This window comes from Neltuma alba, unplaced genomic scaffold, assembly GCF_004799145.2.
Source record: "Neltuma alba isolate B1F8T4 unplaced genomic scaffold, ASM479914v2 tig00005313_pilon, whole genome shotgun sequence".
Lineage (NCBI taxonomy): Eukaryota > Viridiplantae > Streptophyta > Magnoliopsida > Fabales > Fabaceae > Neltuma > Neltuma alba.
In genome coordinates this window covers 32120-54072 of record NW_021634060.1, presented here as the reverse complement: position 1 = coordinate 54072, position 21953 = coordinate 32120, and the positions used below count along the sequence as shown (strand labels likewise).

General features: G+C 32.1%; 1 protein-coding gene across 1 annotated transcript in view; it reads right to left on the bottom strand.

Moving 5' to 3' along the window:
• Positions 1–21749, bottom strand: part of LOC114747447 (zingipain-2-like) — a 74369-nt gene extending 52620 nt beyond the window's left edge. Inside the window, exon 1 of the mRNA XM_028935781.1 lies at positions 21272–21749. Coding sequence (XP_028791614.1) covers positions 21272–21749 — 478 coding nt within the window. The remainder of the gene's footprint in view (positions 1–21271) is intronic.
• Between the last annotated feature and the right edge of the window lie 204 nt (positions 21750–21953).

Sequence of the window (21953 nt, the reverse complement as noted above, 5' to 3'; positions counted from 1 at the left end):
CTTATCATCCTTACCCAGATTTTTAAAATGTTCATACTTATTATATTTATATCCAACCATCTCAACTAGGTTCTTAAATAAAATACATTTCCTTCGTACTGAATCTCCATGGTAGATTGGATAATTCCAGGAATTCGTTGACCCTGAAATGTAATCAAATTGCCAGTATTTTACGAATAGACATTTTCTTCAGCTCAAAAAAGACTAAGTTATATCCTTCGTGAAAAAATAACATTATCTTTAATATACTCTATCTTATTTATAGTTGTTTTGATTATAACATTTTTCCTTATTTAGAAGAAAACCTTTGGTTCAAAATTACATAGTAGGTTTTGTAATTATGCTATAAATATATATATATATATATATATTGGAGCACAAGAGTCTAATTTTTCTTTGGTTCAGCTATCATATCATTTATACACTTCTTAATCAAAAGAGTCTATAATTAACATGAAAGGATAAGGCGTCAAAAAACATAAATAAGAATATCTAAATTTTAAAAATTAATAATTAATTTCACCTGCCTTTACATTAAAATAGGAGGTTCAACTGGAAAATTGGTTGATTTCATCGTCTTATGAGATTTTTTGTACTTCAATTTGATAGTTTGTGAATAATAAGTATACCATTATATTCAAATCGTTATGACGTCATTTTCTTATAATTATTGATCAACTATATGCATCCGTGACGCCAAGAAGAGTGCCAATAAAAACCATTGATAACTCTTGGTAAACATCGAGCTTATGTAAATTAATTAGCATTTATTAAGATAATCCAAATGCCATTAGACCTAAAAACTTATAACAAGCGTTTTACACTCAGCCTCCACGTACTGAGCTGGCTTTCATGTACTTTTTTTTTCCCCGGAAAACCATCTTACAGCTACTTGTGTGTATTTTTGTCTTAATTAAACGCTCTAACTTTACTCTGTTAATTAATACTGTTAGTATTTGTAATTTGTTCTATCAGCATCAATAGTTTAGTAAATTAAAAATAGAGAAAAATTACAGTATTTAAGGGAGAAAAATAGACAAGTGTCAAATTAAAAAATGAGAAAAATTGTTAGTACATACAAAATGGTTTTTCTACTTTTTAATTTATAGCCTTTGAATTGTCATGATGGAATCAGATTGATAGTGAAGTTTACAAATTGTAATTATTTATAGAAGTTAAAATTGAATTGAAACACGGACAAATATTTTTAATTCACTGCTGGTTGTTAATGATCTTACTATTTTATTCATGTGGGACAGACAAAGGTATTAATATCCGAACCGTAACGATGATCCAGTTCGTCGGTTTTTTAGTTGTTTTTTCTTCTTTTTTTTTGGGGAAGGGGGGTGGTCCCTAACATTTTCATTTTTTTTAACATATTTTTTTAATTGATATGAAAGTGCTGGCAAGCTTACAAATTGGAACTTTTTAAATTATGCTAGATTGAAACGGTCAAACAAATCACCTAATATGCCAAATATATATATATAATATATATACACACACACACACACATACACACACATATTTTTTATAGGCACAGGTACATGCACTACTTGTGTTTAAATATAAGGTACTCTCTCTCCTGTCCCTCGTATGGAAGTGGGAGAATAATTTTGGTTCTAAATATAATACATTGATTTACATTGTCTCCTATTATTATCATTTTTTAAACTAATTTATCTAATTTATAAACTAATATAAAATATAATATTATATATGGGTAGTTTAAAAAATCATATCACATTTATTCTAACTAACTAATTTATTTAACTTCTTTAATCTAGCTACCTGAATTAGTTAAGTAGCTCCCTCTTATACTAAGAATCATGGGTAGTATTTTATGAAAAATCCTATAGTTCAATCTGCAAGGAATTTTACATCATGTTAAGTGCAATTAATGTATTTGGCGCTAAAGTCCCAAGGCATATGTTAAAATTACTTGTCTCTAATCAAAATAAATACTCTTCTGGTCCTATTTATAAGACACTTCTAATATCTTTCATATAGACAAAGGAAAACCTTAAACTGCATTAACTCTTTATTAAAATATAATAACTTTTCAATTTTACCCCCACTTAATATATACACTTTTCAAAAGAATAACTATCTACACTATAATAAATGAAGGACAAAATAGTACATTCATACTAAAAATTTAATGAAATGACTTATAAATAGAACAAAAAAAAACTTCTCTCTCTACCTTATAAATAAGACCAAAGAGTAATCAATAATGGGTGTTACAAAGTAGTCGTGAAGTCGGAAAGTTTGAACGAATGCAACATAACTATTTTAACATGAACCAATGCCTTAGCAATCGTCCTCACATATTTCCTGTCAAGTTTTAGAGTTAAAAAAAAAAAAAAGACAACTAGTAATAATCACTTTTCAAATGTGTCTTTTTAGATGATGGAGACAAAATAACGAGTTAATGGAAATATGAGTTTTTTTTTTGTTTGCAACACACAGTATCTTTTTATTAGAAGTAATTTTATTCAAAATAATGTTACTCACTAAATGTGAACGCCTTATTCAGTGAGGATTTGAATATTGGTTTGTTACATTGCAAGAGAGTGATCCATTCTACTAGACTTAACCCTAATTGGTAAAATATGACTTCTTTGCACACTTGTAGTACTTAGAAAGCAGGCTCGCGTACATGGAATCAATGACATGATGCTTGAAAACAGTCGGAGGCATAGGTTTATGAAGCCAATATTTATATATACTAATTGTAGCAAATTTCATGTAATTTCCTCTGAAAAATATAGGACTAAGGTGCAAATCTACTAATAAAGTATTTTGTCATGGGTGCCTAACGTCATAAACTTTTTCTGGATGCAAAAGTACACGTAAAGTTTCTAAAATGGTTCAAAACTACTATGTTTGTTAAGTCAACTAACGTTGACAATTGAGCAAACATATAGGCCAATAAAATGGTGTAAAAAATATCAAGTTCTTAAAATGGTGCAAAAATGCCATGGTCATTGAAAACTTTATGTATATTTTTACACCATTTTAAAAAGTTAATGTGTATTTTTGCACTATTCTCTCAATTGACATGTTTACTAAATAGTCAATGTTAGTTGACTAAACAGCTATAATATTTTTGTGCTATTTTGAAAACTTTATGTGTACTTTTGTAATAAAAAAAAGTTCATGGTGCCTGCTGCCCTGACCCAAAAATATAAAGTAAAAACCTATAGGAATTGTGCTTGTTGATTATGTTAGTAAAATCTCTCAGAAATTTCAAGGGAACTAAAGATAGGTTCGGAAACCGAGCCAGGATACCTCAAGCGTGTTCATTTCTCTACTTTTACACATTTGCTTTCAATTGTCTATATTTGCACAAACACGCACTCTCATGATGTAACAGAATAAGGGGGAGCATGTGGAATAACAGAGACGAAATTATACTGAAGCAAAGTATAGCTGAAAATCTAAATAAAATGATCACATTATCTACGTATGTACGTATATACATAAACCGCATTTATCAAACCGTGCCGATTGAAGAGAAACATCATGGTTCCTGGTGGATATATCTTGGTTAATTCATGAATGAAACAGTGCACGCGAGCAAATGGCTCATCAGAGAAGATCCCATCTCATGCAATAAATTAATATAATGGTTTGCTTAGAAGCATTTAAACCAAATCTAATTCGGTCAACTCATCATTTAAAACTTTTGAATGACCGGTTAGGGAATTGGTTCACTGGTTCCACTAGTTAACCTGAGTTAGGTTTTAATATCATAATTAAAAACAATTACGTGTACAAATTTTGTACTTAGAAACCATTTTTTTGACAAAATTATTCCTAGGAGTATAGTACTCTACTTTTCATTCATTCATGATGCAAGCGTCTAACTTGGTTATATACGTTTTCTCAGTGCAACGGTTTGTCCTAATTGAGGGGTGTTTGAATGGAATCAAAACCATAATTTTAAAAGTAATTTTATGGTGTATAAAGTAAATATATGAAGAAATTTATCTCACTTTACGAAAAAAAATGCTTTTAAAAAACACTTTTCTTGATACCCAAACACCCCTTGAGTATGAAGAAAAATGTTAAAGCACAGATAGAGCTTTTATTCATAACCAAGGCTTTACAAAAGCTTTATTTAAAGGCAAATAATTTGCCATTTATATATATACCAAACACATATATGGTGTGCGGGGCTCACGATGTCCAACGCATAACTATGTATATCGCTTCTTTTCCTGTCATTGCTGTAGGTGGGTCTCATATATATGGAGGAATCAAGTTTCAAAAGTGGTGTCCTCTTACTTTTGTACGGGGCACCACCATGACAATTGATATTACATACTCCTTCAGCAGTAGTGCAGTACCACCATTTCTTTTGATGAAGATGTAACCGTTTTGTCCCCAAGAATCTCCCCACGAGTTTTTGACGATCCAGTAATCTTGACCTTCGGATAAACCATGTCCCACAATTAATACCGCATGGTTAATTCTACACGAACCAAAAGATGAGCAATCGTCCCAAGTAAATATTCCCTGGAAAATAAAATATCTTTTAACTTTAATAATACATCTTGTGCATTGAAGAATAGTGGTAAGGTGTGACTTGATAGATAAACCCATGAATTAACAATAAATTAATTTATACTTTAACTAGAATAACTTTTCCCCATCTTAAGGGGGACACGAAACTTAAAAGAGAACGAAGAATACCATAGCAAAAGAAAATATACACACACACTACTTTGAATCCTTAATATAAGACCTACTTAATTAATTTGAAGAGATTAAAAAAGTTATTTAAGTTAGTTGCATATTTGTGGATATAAAGTCTGGGCTAACGCTCACATTCAAAAAAAAAAAAGTATGGGCTTGCGCTTTTGTAGGACATAACGTGTGGGCTTGCATAAATGTTAACACTAATAGGTTGCGCGTAAACGGCACAACGGAGAGATTCTTCTGGTATGGGTGTCACCCAACAACCGAAGCCATCAATAGTAGCAAATATCCTTTTTTCCTGTTTCAAAATTAGAAAAATCAATGTAAAACCAAAATTAGGCAATATATGTACACACACATCTTCAAAGTTTAGAATTGACCTAAGCAAAGATGTGAAGGGAAATGAAAGACGCCAACCTCTGTGTGATTGCAGGGACTATCTTTACCTACATAAGGATAATCTCTTTTTGTGGCAATACCACCATTCTCTAAGACATATCTAAATGCGTTACAAAACCACCCTCCTTGACAATCAGAGTCATACTTATCGCAAGATACGAAGACATTGTGTGACTATTTGAGTATGCTCCAGTTGCAGAGAATGCCCAACAGGCACCTGCAAAAACAGTTTTGATTTGCTTTATACTTCTGTCATATGTTACAATTAGGCTATAAGGGGGAAAAAGCAAGGGTCAATTGAAACTAACCACATTGGCCTTGGTCTTTAATGTAAGTTACAGCTCCCTTTTTTCTCCAATCCCAACAAGAAGGTGCAACACAGGATTCATCATTGAACACCTTGTCGCCCATGCTGCTTTTGATATTTGGTCTCTTTGTCTCGCGTAAATAGATTTCGCTGAACTCTTCATAACTCATGTCAGAAAACTTGTTCAACCCTAGACGATGCTCATAGGTTGACTTTCTTTTTGCATTTTCCTCTTTGGTATTCGCTACATTGCTTTTGAAAATTTGAAATCTCATCACCTCCTCTTCAAGGATTTGGTATTGTCGTTCAGTCTCCTCCTTCCGCATTTCAAAAAGTTCATAATCTGCTTTCTCAGAAGTGAAATTGTCAAGATCTAGATTCGAAATGAAATTCTCATTAGGAACATCAGAAGTGAGACAAATCAAAGCATACCAGACCACGAAAAGGAGGAGCAACTTAGCAATTAGAGAACTCATTTTGCACTAAAAGGTGATAGATATCAAGCGTTTGGGTTGTGGTTCTTGTGCATAGCATTTCCTCCATATATATAGAGCCACTGCCCATAATTTAAAATATAAAATTCCTCTATTTTTATACAAATATATAAAAACCTGGCATCCTTACATATGCAACACAAACTTAAAATGTTCATGCATGCTATATCTTTATTATGACATTTTTCTTATTTGGAAGAAAACCTTAGGTTCAAAATTAAATAGTAGTATGCATCTCTTGGAGGAGAAGAGTCTAGTTTTTCTTTTGGGTCAAGTATCATATCAGTTAGTACACTTTTTAATCAAGAGTCTATAATGTGAATGGACATAAGGTGCAAAAATATTAATAAAGATATGTAAATATTAAAAATTTAAACTGTCTTCAGCTTTTATTTAAATTGTTATTCTGTTAATATTTAATATTTTTATTGTACTATTAAAATACAAGTGAACTATGTTGACTGTCGTTCACATTAAAACAAGAATTTTAAATGACAAATTGCTTTGTTATAGTCATGTATGAGATTTTTGGCACTTCAATTCGATGGTATGCGAATAATATAATATCAATTTTATTATATTTGAATCGATGTGACGTCATTTCTTATCATTATCATGGATCAACTATATACTCCTCTGGTCCTATAAAGGGAAAAAAAATTTTAATCATATTTATGAGTCACTTTATTAAATTTTCAGCACGAATGTACTATTTTGTTCTTTATTTATTATAATGTAGATAATTATCTCTTTTGAAATGTGTATATATTAAAACGGGGTAAAGTTAAAAAATTATTATATTTTAATGGAGAGTTAATGTATTTTAAGATTTTCATTGAGGATCAGAGGAATACATTTGTGACAACAAGAGGGCGCCCAAAAAAAACACCATTAATAACTCTTCAATCTTAAAAAAAAACAAACTTATCAAAATTAATTCACATTTATTAAGATAATCCAAATGCCATTAAACCTAAAAACTTACAACAAGCGTGTTACGCTCAAACTCCCACCTATTGAACCCTCCTCGTAATTATCCCGTGCGGGTGACTGATCCGTCGGGTTAGGACTGACCCGCTTCACACACACACACACACACACATATTTATAGCCTTTGAATTGTCACCATAAATTCAGATTGATAGTGATGTTTGCAAATTGAAACTGCTTATATAAGTTAAAATTGAATTGAAGCACGGATAGATATTTTTAACTCGCTGGTTGTTAATAATATTATAATTTTATTCACGTGGGACAAACGCAAGTATTAATACCCATAACTTAGCTATACTACGAGCCAGTTCGCCAGTTTGAGGGTTAGGATATTCATTCTTTTTTTAACATATTTTTGAATTTTTTATTAAAGTCTAGGCAAGCTTACAAATTGTAATTTTTTAAATGATGGTAGCTTGAAACGGTTAAACGAATTACCTAATTACTCCTCCGGTCCTAATTATAAGACCCAATTGACTTATTTGAGGAGATTAAGGAAGTAAGTTAAGTTGGTTATTTATAATAAATAAGTGTTGTCATTCCTAAAATATCCTTGCTAATTAAGTATATTGGCTAAAACTATAATTATTAGAAGGATTATCTTGGAAAAAAATGCATAAATATAAGAGAGAAAATGGATTGGGTCTTATAATTAGGACCAAATAAAAAGTCAAATTGGGTCTTATAATAAGGACCGGAGGAGTAATTAAGATGAATATTTCAATATGCCAAATATATTTTTTTTTAATTTAATAAATCCATGTACTACGTGTGTTTATGTATATGGTGCTCCACTGTTGCTCCCTCTTGTCCCTAATATAGAAGCTAGCTAGGAGAATGAGCTTGGTTATAAATATAATACATTAATCTACTTTCTCTTTCGTGTTTATCATTTTTTTTAAAACTAATTTATCTAGCTAGCTAACTTATAAACTAATATATAATCTAATATTATATATGCACATTTTAGGAAGGTCATATTATATTAATTATAATTAAATAATGTTTTATTTAACTTTCTTAATCTATCTCCATTGGTAAAATAGCTCTTATATTAAAAACTAGAGTAGTACTTTATGAAAAATATAACCCTATATTTCAATATGTAAAGCATTTTACATCATTTTAAGGTGCAATTAATGCTGGGTATTACAGAGCAGTGAAGTTGAAAATTTTTTACAAATTACCCTAGGTGTCTATTAAAATTACTTGCCTCTCATTCAAAATCAGTGCTGGGTATTACAGAGCAGTGAAGTTGGAAAATTTTAGATTAATGAAACATAAGTATTTTTCACATGAACCAGCAATCGTCCTCTTTAAATATTTCCCGTCAAAGTTTTTAAAAAAAATAGCAATAATCACTTTTCAAATGTGGGATCATTGAGACAAAATGATGAAGTAATCAAAATATGACTTCTTACAGACTTGTACTCCACTTATCCTATTTATAAGTTACTTTTAATATGTTTCACACAAACTAAAAAAAATTATAAAGTTTATTAACTCTTATTTAAATTTTAGCAACTTTCTAACTTTATCCTTATTTAATATATATAGTATAATTCATGAGAACAAACTCAATGCTACCTCCGGTCCTTAATATAAAATCTTGTTTGACTTTTATTTTGGTCATAAATATAAAACCCTAAGCCACTTTGTCTCTCATATTTATACAATTTTTTTCAAAATAGTCCTTCTAATAATTGTAGTTTTAGCCAGCACACTTGATTAGCAAGGATCGATGTTTTAGGAAAAACAACATCTATTTATTGCAAATAACTAACTTAGCTTATTTCCTTAATCTCTTGAAATCAGTCAACTAACTCTTATAATTAGGACCGGAAGTAATACAATAATAAATGAAGTATAAAATTATACGTTTGCATAAAAAATCTCTCTGTCTACTTGCCAAAAATTTTCTTCTCTCTCTGCTCTTTGAGAAGGACAAGAGGAGTAGTACTTTAAAAGCAGGCTTGCATATATGGAATCAATAACATGTTGCTTGAAAACAAACAATGGGAAGGTATAGGTTTATGAAGCCAATATTTAAATCCACTAATAGTAGGAAATTTAATTTCATGTAATTTCCTACGAAATTAACAAAAATAACCTATAGGAATTATCCTTGTTAACTATCGTGGGAAAATCTCTTAAGAAATTTCAAGAGAACTCAAATAAGGTTAGGAAACCGAGCCAGGATATCTTGATGGTGTTCTTTCCTCTGCTTTTACACATTTACTTTCAACTGTCTATATTTGGACAAACACGCCCTCGATGAGGTAAGAAAATAAGAGGGAGCATGTGGAATAACAGAGACGAATTTATGCTGAAGCAAGTACTATAACTCAATCGAAATAAAATAAGCACATCATATACACACATATGTGTGTGTATGTACATACATAAACCGCATTTATCATTGGGAGAATTTTGATAAGCCTCATTAATAGCCAATTAATATCAATGAACCCCTAAAAAATTTGAAATTTCACTGCACCCCTTGACCAAAATTTTGTGTGCGAAGATAAAAATACGCTTAGTTTATTTGAGTTACAAATCACCAATTTGTGCTGCAAATAACTAAATTTTTATTGCAAATAGCCAAATTTGAGTTGTAAATCCTTGTAAATTTTATGGGTGAATGAACAACTCAAATTCAATGATTTACAACAAATTTGTGACACGAATTTAGCAATTTGGAACTCAAATAAAATAAGAGTATTTTTACCTTCTCACAACAAAAAATGTTGGTCAAGGGGGTGCGGTGAAATTTCAGAATTTTTGGGAGTTAGACTCATATTAATTGGCTACTGATGGGGTTTGGGGTTTACTAAAATTTTCCCTTTAACAAACTGTGCCGATTGAAGAGAAGCATCATGGTTGCTGGTGGATATATTTTAGTTAATTCATGAATGAAACAGTGCACACGAGCATATGGCTAATCAAAAAAGAATATTCCATCTCAAGCAATAAATTAATACTCCTCCAATCCTTAATATAGGACCTAATTGTTGAGTTGATTTTAGTCCTAAATATAAGAATTATTTCTCATATTTATCAATTTTTTGTAAATTACCCTTATGGATACTCCCTCAACCATAATCAAGTAGAAAAGGGAGAGAGGATATTAAAGAAGATGATTATAGTGTTTTAGAAAAAACATGTCATATTTTTTATAATTAACTAACTTACCTAACCTCTTTAATCTAATCAAGTTAGTTAAATAAGTCTTATATTAAGGATCATGAGAGTATAATAGTTTACTCAGAAGCTACTCAGAAGCATTTAAACCAAATGTAGACACACACATGTTCTATCCCATATGATACTAGCCACTACATGTGCTGGGGCATCTTCCACATGAAATAGATGATGGGCTCAATCCCTTAAATCATAGAAATTACAAGTATTATATGAACAATTAATAGAAAATCATACCTGATCAGATTAATGACTTGCATATCTTCAGTGGTTTAATCAAATGATATGAACAAATAATGATGAATGTAAGGAGGGGAAAATGTCATTTTATTATTAGCTTACAAGTTTACCACTCCTCCGGTCCTAAATGTAAGACCCTTATACACACTAGTATAAGGGTCTTACATTTAGGACTGGAGGAGTATCTTGACTGCAACGCGCAATATTTCCAATAACACATTGCTGGGAATTTATTGGTCGCTAGATATATAATAATGTTATGATTCTAATCAATATAACGTTATTCTCCAATGATGAGTGAAATGCACTTTCAGCAATTATATTATAATATGGGCTGTTTCGGGCGTCTGACTTCTCATTTATATTTTTATGAAGGAAGAATGATATTTGAAAACCTTATAAGAATATTAATTAACTATATTTAAAGATTATAAATTGTTAACATTCCCCAAAAAAAATCAAAATCCTTGTTTGGGATTAAAATATTTTCGTGTTAATAAAATGTCCTCCCTTTAGTTTATTTTATTGGAAGTCCTATTCTAATATTAGAAAAGAAAAAAGATTACCAATGAGAAAGTTATTAAAGATTCATAATATTTAAAGTTTTAAACCTAAGGTACGAAAAGTAGGATGTAGGAATTATACCAGTACAGCTCAACACCCACCAGTGGCTTTCTATCCGAACGCCGGTTTGAATAGGATAAGGGTCTTCTGTCATTTCTTGGTTAGTGCCAAAAATATAATCACTACTTAGCTTTGGATTTTTCAATATTCATCTTCTGAGTTCTTTTGATAATTAATATTTATCTTTTCAGTATTTAATTTCAGCATTTTCATTACTCATTCCTCTAATTTTCTCAGTATTTAATTTTTATTTTTTTTCCATATATGCTCATCTTTCTGATTTTTGTAATAATCAATTTTGATATTTCTCAATGTTGAAAAAGCTAAAGATAACTACTAAAAAGTATAGTTGAGTGTTGAAAAGAATTGGAAATATGAATATTTAAGAGATTAAACTTACGTACTTGAATTGAAAGATAAATCAGTAATAAAAAGGTAAAAGCAAAGAATTGAAACAATTAAAGTTAAGGGCTATATTCAAAGGGGACTTTTTTTGGCCAACTATATACAAAGGAGACTGGATTATATTTTTTCAATTGCAATTTGAAATTATACCGATCAAATGTTAATGATTGAAATTATTTATTAATTTTGTAAACCATCAGATCGAATTTATTAAATCTAATGAGATGGTGGTTCACTAGAGCGGGTATCTAGAAATTATGAATTAATTCAAAGGAAATGCTTATTAATGATTCAAAAATTAATTATGCTTTAAAATGTCTATTAGTTCATAAGGTGAAGAGAGGAAATTAATTTCGTCCTAGGAAAAAAAAGTATCCTCAACTTTTTGCATCAAAATAAAATATAACATCACGTCAGTCTATTTTATTTTGTCCATGTTTATCACTCTCATTTTATCTCAAACTCGTTTTTGTGTTGGGCTAGTTAATCTTTTACTATTTAGAAAGTATATTACTCCTTATATAAATGACAGTCACATTTTTATTACTTACTGTCCTTTGCACATTTTCTCGGCAAAGTTGACACTAATTCATTTTGAAGATAAAAAAGTAGAGCGTATATAGAGCTCTTACTCATAATAAAGACACACATAGATAATCTTTATCTCAATTGCAAATAAATTGCCATTTATTAATATCAAATACATATATAGTATGCAAGGCATACTAATGCCCAACACATAACTATATATTGCTTGGCTTTATTTTTTTAATTGCCGGGATTTTTTCTTCAAATAGAAAAAGCTGGCGTTGTTTCCTTGTTCTCTTTGGTTGGATCTGCCTCAGAGCAATTTATGTTACATACTCCCTGAGTAGCACCAGTGTTTCTTTTGATGAAGATGTGACCACCTTGTCCCCAAGTGGAACCCCATGAGTTTTTGACGATCCAATAATCTTGAACAGCACCCAATGAACCATATCCGACGATTAATACAGCATGGTTATGTTTGCATGAACCAATTTCAAGACAATCATCCCCATTAAATATTCCCTGCCATATATAGTTAAGAAAACAACTATCAATGACTTTTCAAGTCCGTCTTGTTGGGTGATAGAGACAAGGTGGTGAGGTAAAGAAACTGTGACTTACACCATTGTAGGACTTAAAATGTGGGCTTGCACATAGAGAAACACTGACAGGTTGCTTGAAAACAAAACAATGGAGAGAACTTTCGGATATAGGCATGCGTATCCAATATTTATAGCTATCAATAGTAGCAATTTTCTTTTGTTCCTGAATCAAAATTAAAAAAAAAAAAAAGAAGAAGAGTATAATTAGAATTGGAAAAAAAAAACTCATATTTAATCTACCCGATCAGTAAACACAAGTCAAGGTGCCAGACAAACACAAACCAGTGTGAAATTGCAAGCACTATCATCAGCTGTATATGGATAATCCACTTCTGAGGCAATACCACCGTTGTTGATGACGTATTGAAATGCATTACAATGCCATCCTCCACTGCAACCTTTGCTATTCTTATTAGAAGATACGAGCTGTTCTTCTGAAAGAGTTGGAAGCCATTGTGAGACAATTTGATTTATTCCTTCCATAGCTCCAGCTGCCGAGAATGCACAGCAACTTCCTGTGAACATGAGTTTGATCTGTTATTTAGTATATGTCTTATGCTACTACTAATTTATAATAAAAAAGCAAAGCAAATTTAAACTTACCATATCTGCCTTGGTCTTTAACATAAGTTACAGCTCCTTGGGTCCTCCAATCCCAAGAAGAAGGTGCATTTGGACAGGATGCATCGTTCAATACCATTTTGCTGTTGTTGCTTTCCATTATGGGTTCCTCTGTCTCATGTAAGTAAGTTTTGCTGAACTCTTCATAGCTAATATCTGAAAATTTGTTCAAACCCAAACGATGATTGTTGGGTGACTTTCTTTCTGCATTGTTCTCTCTGATATACTTCAGATTGTTTTCGAAAACCCGAAACCTCGCTGCCTCCTCTTCTAGGGTTTGGTATTCTCGTTCAGTCTCCTTCTTCCACATTTGGAATAGATGGAAGACTTCTTTGGGAGAAGAGAACTTGTCTAGATCTAAATTCAAAATGGAATACCCATCAAGGACACTAGAAGTGATACAAGTTGAACCATAGCAAACCAAGAAAAGGAGGAGCAATTTAGTAGCAACGCAACTCATTGTGCACCAGAAGGTAATAGATATCAAGCGTCTGGATTGCGATTCTCGCATAGCATTGTTCCATATATATATATAGAGAGAGAGGGGGGGGGGGGGGAGAGAGAGACACGATCCCTCTACCACAGTCGATAATGAGTTAATTAGCCATGGCCGACTAACTTACCGCAAGTGACATACAACAGGAAGCCGCGTGCACGCTATACCACTAACTAAATAATTCATGAAGGAAACAGTGCACGCGAGCAAATGGCTGCATCAAATATAAGATTCCATCTCATGCAATAAATTAATAGTATCTCAACTTCATAATAGAAGAGTTAGATAGCTAATTTTAGGATATTAAAAAAATTAACTAAGTTGGTTATTTGCAACAAATATTTGTTGACTTCTCTAAACTAATCCTTTTTAATGATGCACATTAGGACTGTCTTTTGGTGAAAACCCCTTAAAATCAATAAGAATATTTTGACAAAACATTATAAATCTGAGAGATGAAGTATATTGAAGTCTTATAATCAAATCCAACCCCAACTAACTCTTATATTAAGAAGTAGTGGGGAGCCAACAAAAAGTTGGTATAGCAGTGTAATATCTCACTAGATCCTTTTGGGTCTCGAGTTTGAGTCCCAGAGAAAACACTTTTATAGAAAGAGAGTCATAAACTCCAAACCGGATTAGTCATATGATAATATAAAAGAGTAGTGGGGCGAGTATGATGGGTTACTTGGGAGCATTTAAACCAAATGTTGAATAAAAAGGTCGCTAGCTAGACACACATATATACATAGAGATATTACAGCATATGTACCCATTATTATAAATCTAACGGGCTAATTTTAATGGATATCACGCTGTTTAAGTTTATATCAAGTTTTATTTTAGTCTTTTAAATTTAAAAAGTATATTTTTAATCTCTTAAATTTAACACCGATAACTTTATTAATGAAAAATGCTTATTAATTATTAATAATGATAACTCGATATTGGTCACATGTTAATTTTTTAATTTAAAATATGTAAATTAAAAAATATTTAAAACAAACCCTTTGTTTCATCAGCAACTTGTATGTAGTTTATTAATTATTAAATAAAACTTGCTTTTATCATTGAAAAAGTTATCAAATAAATCTAAAAATTTATATTAAGACATTTCAAAAATTATAATTATTTTAAGACTTAATGTTGTTATTAACTTTTATACTAATCCAATGTCATAATTAAAAATCTTATCATAAAAAATTAAAAGTTACAATTAAAAATGTTTTGAAATTATTATTATTTTTAAGAAACTGAAATGTAAACTTAAAGGTCTAAATGTATGCATTAGCCTTAAGTCATCAAAATTAAAAAAGTTAAATCAGAAATAAAATATAAAATCATATCACATTAATCACTTGCAAATGCACATATAACGATTTAATCAAATAATCAGAAGAAATAACAATGAACGTAATAAGCAAATAAAATTTCTCATTTTATTATTAAATTACGAAAATTTACTATTTTGACAGAAATGGAGAATATTTCAAATAGTACATTGCTGGAATTTTATTGTTTGCTAACTATATAATAATGTTATGATTATAATCAATATAACGTTATTTTCTTTCTTTTTCTAATTTAGAATATAACGTTATAACAAACTCAATTATTTTTATATATTTTGATATCTTTTATATGGGTTTTGTCAACTTAATTAGTCCCTTTTGACCTTAATTGCTTGTTAATTGATTTAATATGTTTTATTTTGAATTATTATTTTATAGGGGCAAAATTGTCATATTTTGATTTAATTATGATTAATTGATTTTTAAGGACAATTAATGCTACCTTATCCTTATATTTTGTTTGTAGGTTTTTGAAAGATTTAAAAATTAAAAAAAAGAAGAAAAAAAAAAAATAAATAAATTAAAAATAAATAAATAATAATAAAAGCGTTTTGCTCCCACCCCTAATATCTAATATTATCATCATCTAAATGGATAGGAAGGACTAAAGGGGCGGGGGCAAAAGAAAATGAGCAGAGCGAAAAGAAGGACCAGGTAGAGAGGCGGACGCGGGTGCGCACACGGGAGCTGGGCGGCAGTGAGAAATAAAAGAGCGAACAGGGAGCAACGCGAAGAGAAGCAGTGAGCGACGGCTAGAGGCATGATAGCACAATTCGTCACCTTCTTCTCCTTCTAGGCGTCCAACAGTACAGAGGCAAGCGTGCAAGGACCTGTGAGTGAAACAGAGCGAGAGCGAACAGAAGCTCGACGGCGTCATCCTCCATCAACTCTTGCACTGTCCCGTCGCTGTCTTTGATATCTTCACCGTGTTCTCCATGGAACCTTGTAGCAGAGCTTTGATTACAGCAATTCTAATGACAAACTGTGGCTAGAGCTTGATAATTCTCTAATTCAACAACAATGGCAGAGCTCGGATCATCAAAAGAGAGTTTTAGCTGCTTTAATTTCCTGCTCAATAATTGTTTAACAATTCCTAGGTTTTAGGATAGTTTTTCTGATTGTTGGGATATTTGTATTATTTAATCTGATTATATTTGGAGATTATTGTGACTGGATTATTGTTTAGCGTTTGATATTGGGCTGTTTATAGCTTTAATTTCAATTATGATGTTGTGGTTATGACATTTCCATTGATTTTAGAATTAATATATGTGATTTTCTGAGGTGGCTTGGAATCTTGGATCATATTGTCTCTTGCTAGCTTTAATTCTATTGTTTTGGATTTAAGAACTTTAATCAAGCATTGGTTTTTAGCATTCTTAATTCTATTTTACTATTCTGGTTGCAATTAGTAAATTAGAATTTTGGGAAAATATTTTGTAACAATTCGAGGTGGCTCGGTTGTTGGATTAAAAGCTTAATTATAATTCTTAATTCATTGTTTTAACTCCCGTATCTTTTGGAGTGAGGATTGCCTGAGTTGTTGAATTGGATGATTGATTATTATCATTGTTATTTGTGTGTTTTATTTTTATTTCTTTCTTCTTCATTTCTTTCAATCATTTTTATATTAAAAAAACAAAAAAAAAGTATTTTGAATTCAATTTAATTCAAGGTATTTACTTAGCAATTATCAAATCAAAAATCTTTTTTTTTATAGTTTAGGTTACTTACATTTATTTATTAGGATTTAATTTCGTTTTCGGCTCCTCAAAGTGAATACGACCCGGATTGTACACTATATTGCATTAATTCGGTTAATTTTTGGAGTAATCCCAAAGCGACACATTAAGGGCAAGTTATTTCATGTTATTTTCTGATGATGAGTGAAAGCCTAGAATATATGGATCCTAAAGTTTCATTATTGTTTTTTTAAACTTTATTCATTTCCCTTCAAATTCATTTTTACCATTTATTTTTATAAATACAGAGGATGCAACCTAGCTTCACAGTTGTCGGCCAGATTAAAAAAGGGGAAAAATCTTGGATATCACTAACGATTATATTACATATTCTACACGTGAATAATTAAAGTAAAAGTGTTGACTTAATTAAAAGCCTAAATCAACGGATCACTGTCCCCCGCGCATAGGATTCATTATGTCTGAGTTTTAATGTGATTGTTACCTAATTTAAGTGAATTTAAGCATTTGGATTCTCTTAATAAATGCGAATTAATTCCCACATGTTATATTTGAAGGTTAATCCAATGCGGGGGACAGCTCCGTTTGTTTAGGAGTTTTCAATTGGCAAGAATCTTGATCTAAAATATTATGCATGTGCTCTTATACTCTTGCTGGAAAAAAAAAAAGGATTAAAATGCATCCAATACTCTGAAATATTTTCTTAGATGCATCCAGTATCCTAAAAATTACAGGTGGTCCTATGGGGAAAAAGCCAATAGTATATATTATGCATGTCGTTTTAGGCCAACCAAAGAGGCCTTCAGTAGGCTTAAATTTGAGCTGACCGATTTACTAAATACGCTAGGTTAGGCCCAAAGTAGGCTAGGCAATAAACTCCTAATAGGGCATAGTATATTTTCACTCCTAATTTATTGGGGGGAAAACTTGGATATTAGTAGTACTAAATACTAGAGTAACAATTACATATTTTACACGTTGCATAATTTTTTATTTTAATGTTGCTGACTTTAAAGGCCCTAAACCAACGGATCACTGTCCCCCCGCATAGGATTATGTTTGAGATTAATGTGCTTGTTCCCGAATTTTGAGTTAATTTAAGGGCGCTTGGATTCTCTTCATAAATGCGAATTAATTCTCATATGTTTGAAGCATGGAATGGAAAACCGGACCGGACCGGCCGGTTCAGACCGAAAACCGGCTATCAGTTCGGTCCGGTCCTTCTGCAAAACCGGACAAGATCTAACCCGACGCGACCCGTCCTAAACCGGGATAACCCGGACGTGACTCGGATAACCGGCTGGGTTGGGCGAGTTACCGAGTTAAGAAGAAAATGGCGCTGCCTGCTTCCGATGCCAAGAAAAGAAATAATGACAAGAAGGAGAACTTAGAAAATGAAGAAGAAAAACAAGAATAAAAGAAAGATGAAGCAGAAATAGATGGAGAAAAAAGCCATAAATGGAATAAAAGACATAGCTAAAGAAGATGAATCAGAGCATGAGAGTTGAATACATAGCTGAAACATGAAACAGATGAGGGGAGAGACGAAACCCAGGAGGAAGAAAAAGCAGACAACTGATCGACTTGAGAGTGGATGGTTGTCTTTGAACCTAGCAATAAAAACTCCAGCTGGATCCACCCTTTCGGTCCCTTGAAAGGCGAGAGAAACAATTAAAAAAAGGGCAACCGAGGAGTTTGAAATAGTAAATTACCATTGAAAAGACATTTAGAGAAAAGAACAACAAAAAAATTGTGTTAATTTAAATACCCAATGGACATTTGGGTATTTGAGGAACAAATTAACGTATCTACCCTCTAGCTTTGAAGTTCCTGAGCACGCTAAATGGCTTAAAGGCGATAGGACTAAGTTATTTGACTTTTTTTTGCCAGCATATTTAACATTTATCATTATATCTTTTATGTTTATTTTAATCTTCATTTAAAATAATTAATACATTTAAAAATATATTATTTTAATTCTTACCGGTCTGACTCCGGGTTGACTCCGATCTAACCCACTGACCCTTAACCCACTGTTTTAACCGGTTTAGTTACCGGTCCGGTTTTCAGTACCTTGGTTTGAAGTTAATCCTGTGCGGTAGACAGTCCCGTTGGCTTAGGAGTTTTCAGGTGACAAGAACCTTGAAGTAAAATATTATGTATATGGTAATATGGATAGGAAAGTTAGTACTTAGTTGGATTTCTTAAATATCTAGTCAGGAGTTCGATCCCTGATGGTATGTATGGAGTGGGTCTCATGGCCAGCACTAAAGCCCCTTCGAAAAGTCTGTAATACAAGGGGATTAATCATGGCTATTGGCAATGAATATCCTGGGCTAAAAAAAAAATATTATGTATATGGTCTTAAAAAAATTATGCATGCCCTCCTCGGCCAACTAATGTGTAGGTTAGTTTGGATCTATATTAATAAAAAAACGGTTGAGAGTGATTTGGAGGAAGAGAAATAAAAAATAATATAATATATCAATCTAACTATTGTGTGAAAAGGGTGTCTTGTGGGAGTATATCATGCTATATACCATATGAATCTTACAGCACACGGCAACATGAAAAGATTGCAAATATATTTTGCCTGCTCAAATGACATTGGATTTTTGCCAAACTTTTATCTCTGGCCTGGTGTAATTTGTGAAAAATGAAACAAAGGATTTTTAATCGTAACAAAGTGTGATGCCAATCCATAAGCCCAACAAATGTATAAAGGATATTTTTGTTTTAATGACAAGCTGTTTGACATAGAAATGGAAAAAATGAAAAGAAAAAAAATGGATGCATAAAAAAATATCTCCATAGTGTAGCTTATTAAGAGAGAGAGAGAGAGACCACATCAATTCAAGAAATTAAAGTTTATAAAAAGAACTGGAGGGAGGATCCTCTTTGAAGTAAATTACTTCCCCTTTTTGCTACCCGTGGAATAAGGAAAAAAGGGAAGGAGAGTCTTGTCAGATTCATTGTTGGTTATGTCTCTTGATCAATTGTATAAGAACTTACGAATTATTTCGAAGGAAATGATTACTAAACATTAGTGATTCACAAGATGCTTGTAGGAAAAAGTATTAGACTACTATTAAGAGCAAGGAAAAAGAGAAAATTAATTTCATTTGAAACACTAGGAAAAAAATCAGCATCCTAAACTTTTTGCATTATAATACACAAAACATGTCATTCAAGTTTATTTTATCATTTTTATGTCTTTAGTTCAATTTGATCTCAAACTCACTTGCATTGGGCTAGTTAAGATTTATTTGGGTTACAATTTTAATACTTAGAAACTATTAATCCACATATATAAAAACAACACTCAAGTTTTCATAATAGATTTCTTGATGAATATGAATATCAGAAGGTGAAGTAAATATATATACATAGAGAGAGAGAGAGAGGCTTCATTCTTAATTAAACACACATAAGCTTTATTCCACAGCAAATCGTTTGCCATTTATTTATTCACAATACATACATAGTACAACACATAAGTAGTGTACTTCACACAACTATATATCGCCTGGCTTATTTATATTCAATGGCAAATCATTTGCCATTTATTTATACCCAATACAAGCACGGTACAACACCTAACTGGTCTCCTTCGCACAGCTTTATATTGCCTGGCTTCATATATTATTCCTGGAGGGCCTGCTTCATATGGAAGTAGCAAGCTTCAAGGCAGGTGCTTCTTTCTTCCTTTTGATTGGGTATCCGCCATGACAGTTTATGTTACATACTCCCTCAGTAGCACCAGTGTTTCTTTTGATGAATATGTAACCACTTTGTCCCCAGGCGGTTCCCCATGAGTTTTTAACAATCCAATAATCTTGACCATCACCTGATGAACCATATCCTACGATTAATACAGCATGATTTTGGTCGCATGAAGCAATGCCCGAGCAATCGTCGCCATTAAAGATTCCCTGTCACAGTTAAGCAAACAATTATTAATTACTTTTCAAATGTGTCTTGTCGGATGGTAGAGATATGATGATAAGGTAATGAAAATATGACTTACACTTTTGTAGGACATGAAATGCGGGCTTGCATATATGGAAACACTAATAGGTTGCTTGTAAACATAACAACGGAGAGAATTTTCAGATATAGGATCGTAAACCCAAAAATCATAGTCATCGATAGTAGCGATTGTGTTTGCAGCCCGCATCAAAGTAAAATAAGGATGAGAGTAAAACCATAATTAAAAAAAAATAGATATATTTAAACTACCCAATTAGTTCACACAAGTCTAGACATTAACCGCTTTAGAATTGCAAGCACTATCGTTGGCTGTATATGGATAAGCTTTTTCTGAGGCAATACCACCATTATTGATGACATATATAAATCCATTAACGTACCACCCTCCTTTGCAGCCTTGCCTTGTGGAGCAAGATATGAGTTGTTGTTCAGAAAGTTCTAGAAGCCGTTGAGAGACTATCTGATTTATACCTTCAATAGCTCCGGTCCCAGCGAATGCCCAACAAGCACCTACAAAAATGAATTTGATTTGCTATTATATGCTTCTCTTATATGCTGCAATTGGATTATAACAGAAGAACGAAGCAAATTTGAACTTACCACATCTGCCTTGGTTTTTAACACGAGTTACAGCTCCTTTGGTCCTCCAATCCCAGGAAGAGGGTGCATCTGGACATGATGCGTCGTTCAATATCATTTTCCTATTGTTGATTTCCATTATGGGTTCCTCTGTCTGATGCAAGTAAATTTTGCTGAACTCTTCGTACGTCATATCTGAGAATTCGTTCAAACCCAAGCTATAGTCACTGGGCGACTTCCTTTCTGCATTTTTCTCTCTGATCTCTTTCAAATTGCTTTTGAAGATCTGAAATCTTACTGCCTCCTCTCCTAAAGTTTGGTATTCTCGTCCGGTCTCCTTCTTCCAGATTTGGAATAGATGGAACACTTGTTTTTCGGAAACGAATTTGTCCAGATCCAGGTCCGAAAAGGTATACTCATCAGGTACACTGGAAGAAGAGGTAAGAGAAATCGAAGGATACGAGACCAAGAAAAGGAGGAAGAACTTGGTTATAGCAAGTGAACTCATTGTGCACTAGAAGGTGATAGATATTGAGCTAAGCGTTTGGATTGTGCATGGTTCTTGCATAGCAATATTGTTCCATATATATAGAGGCAGCTACGTACAGTGCCTTCATCACAGCTGACTTTTATTAAATGCTACACGATTGAGGAGGAAAGTAAGGACAAGGAAACGTGAGACACGAGCGGTAGGTTTTCGCAGATTCTGCAA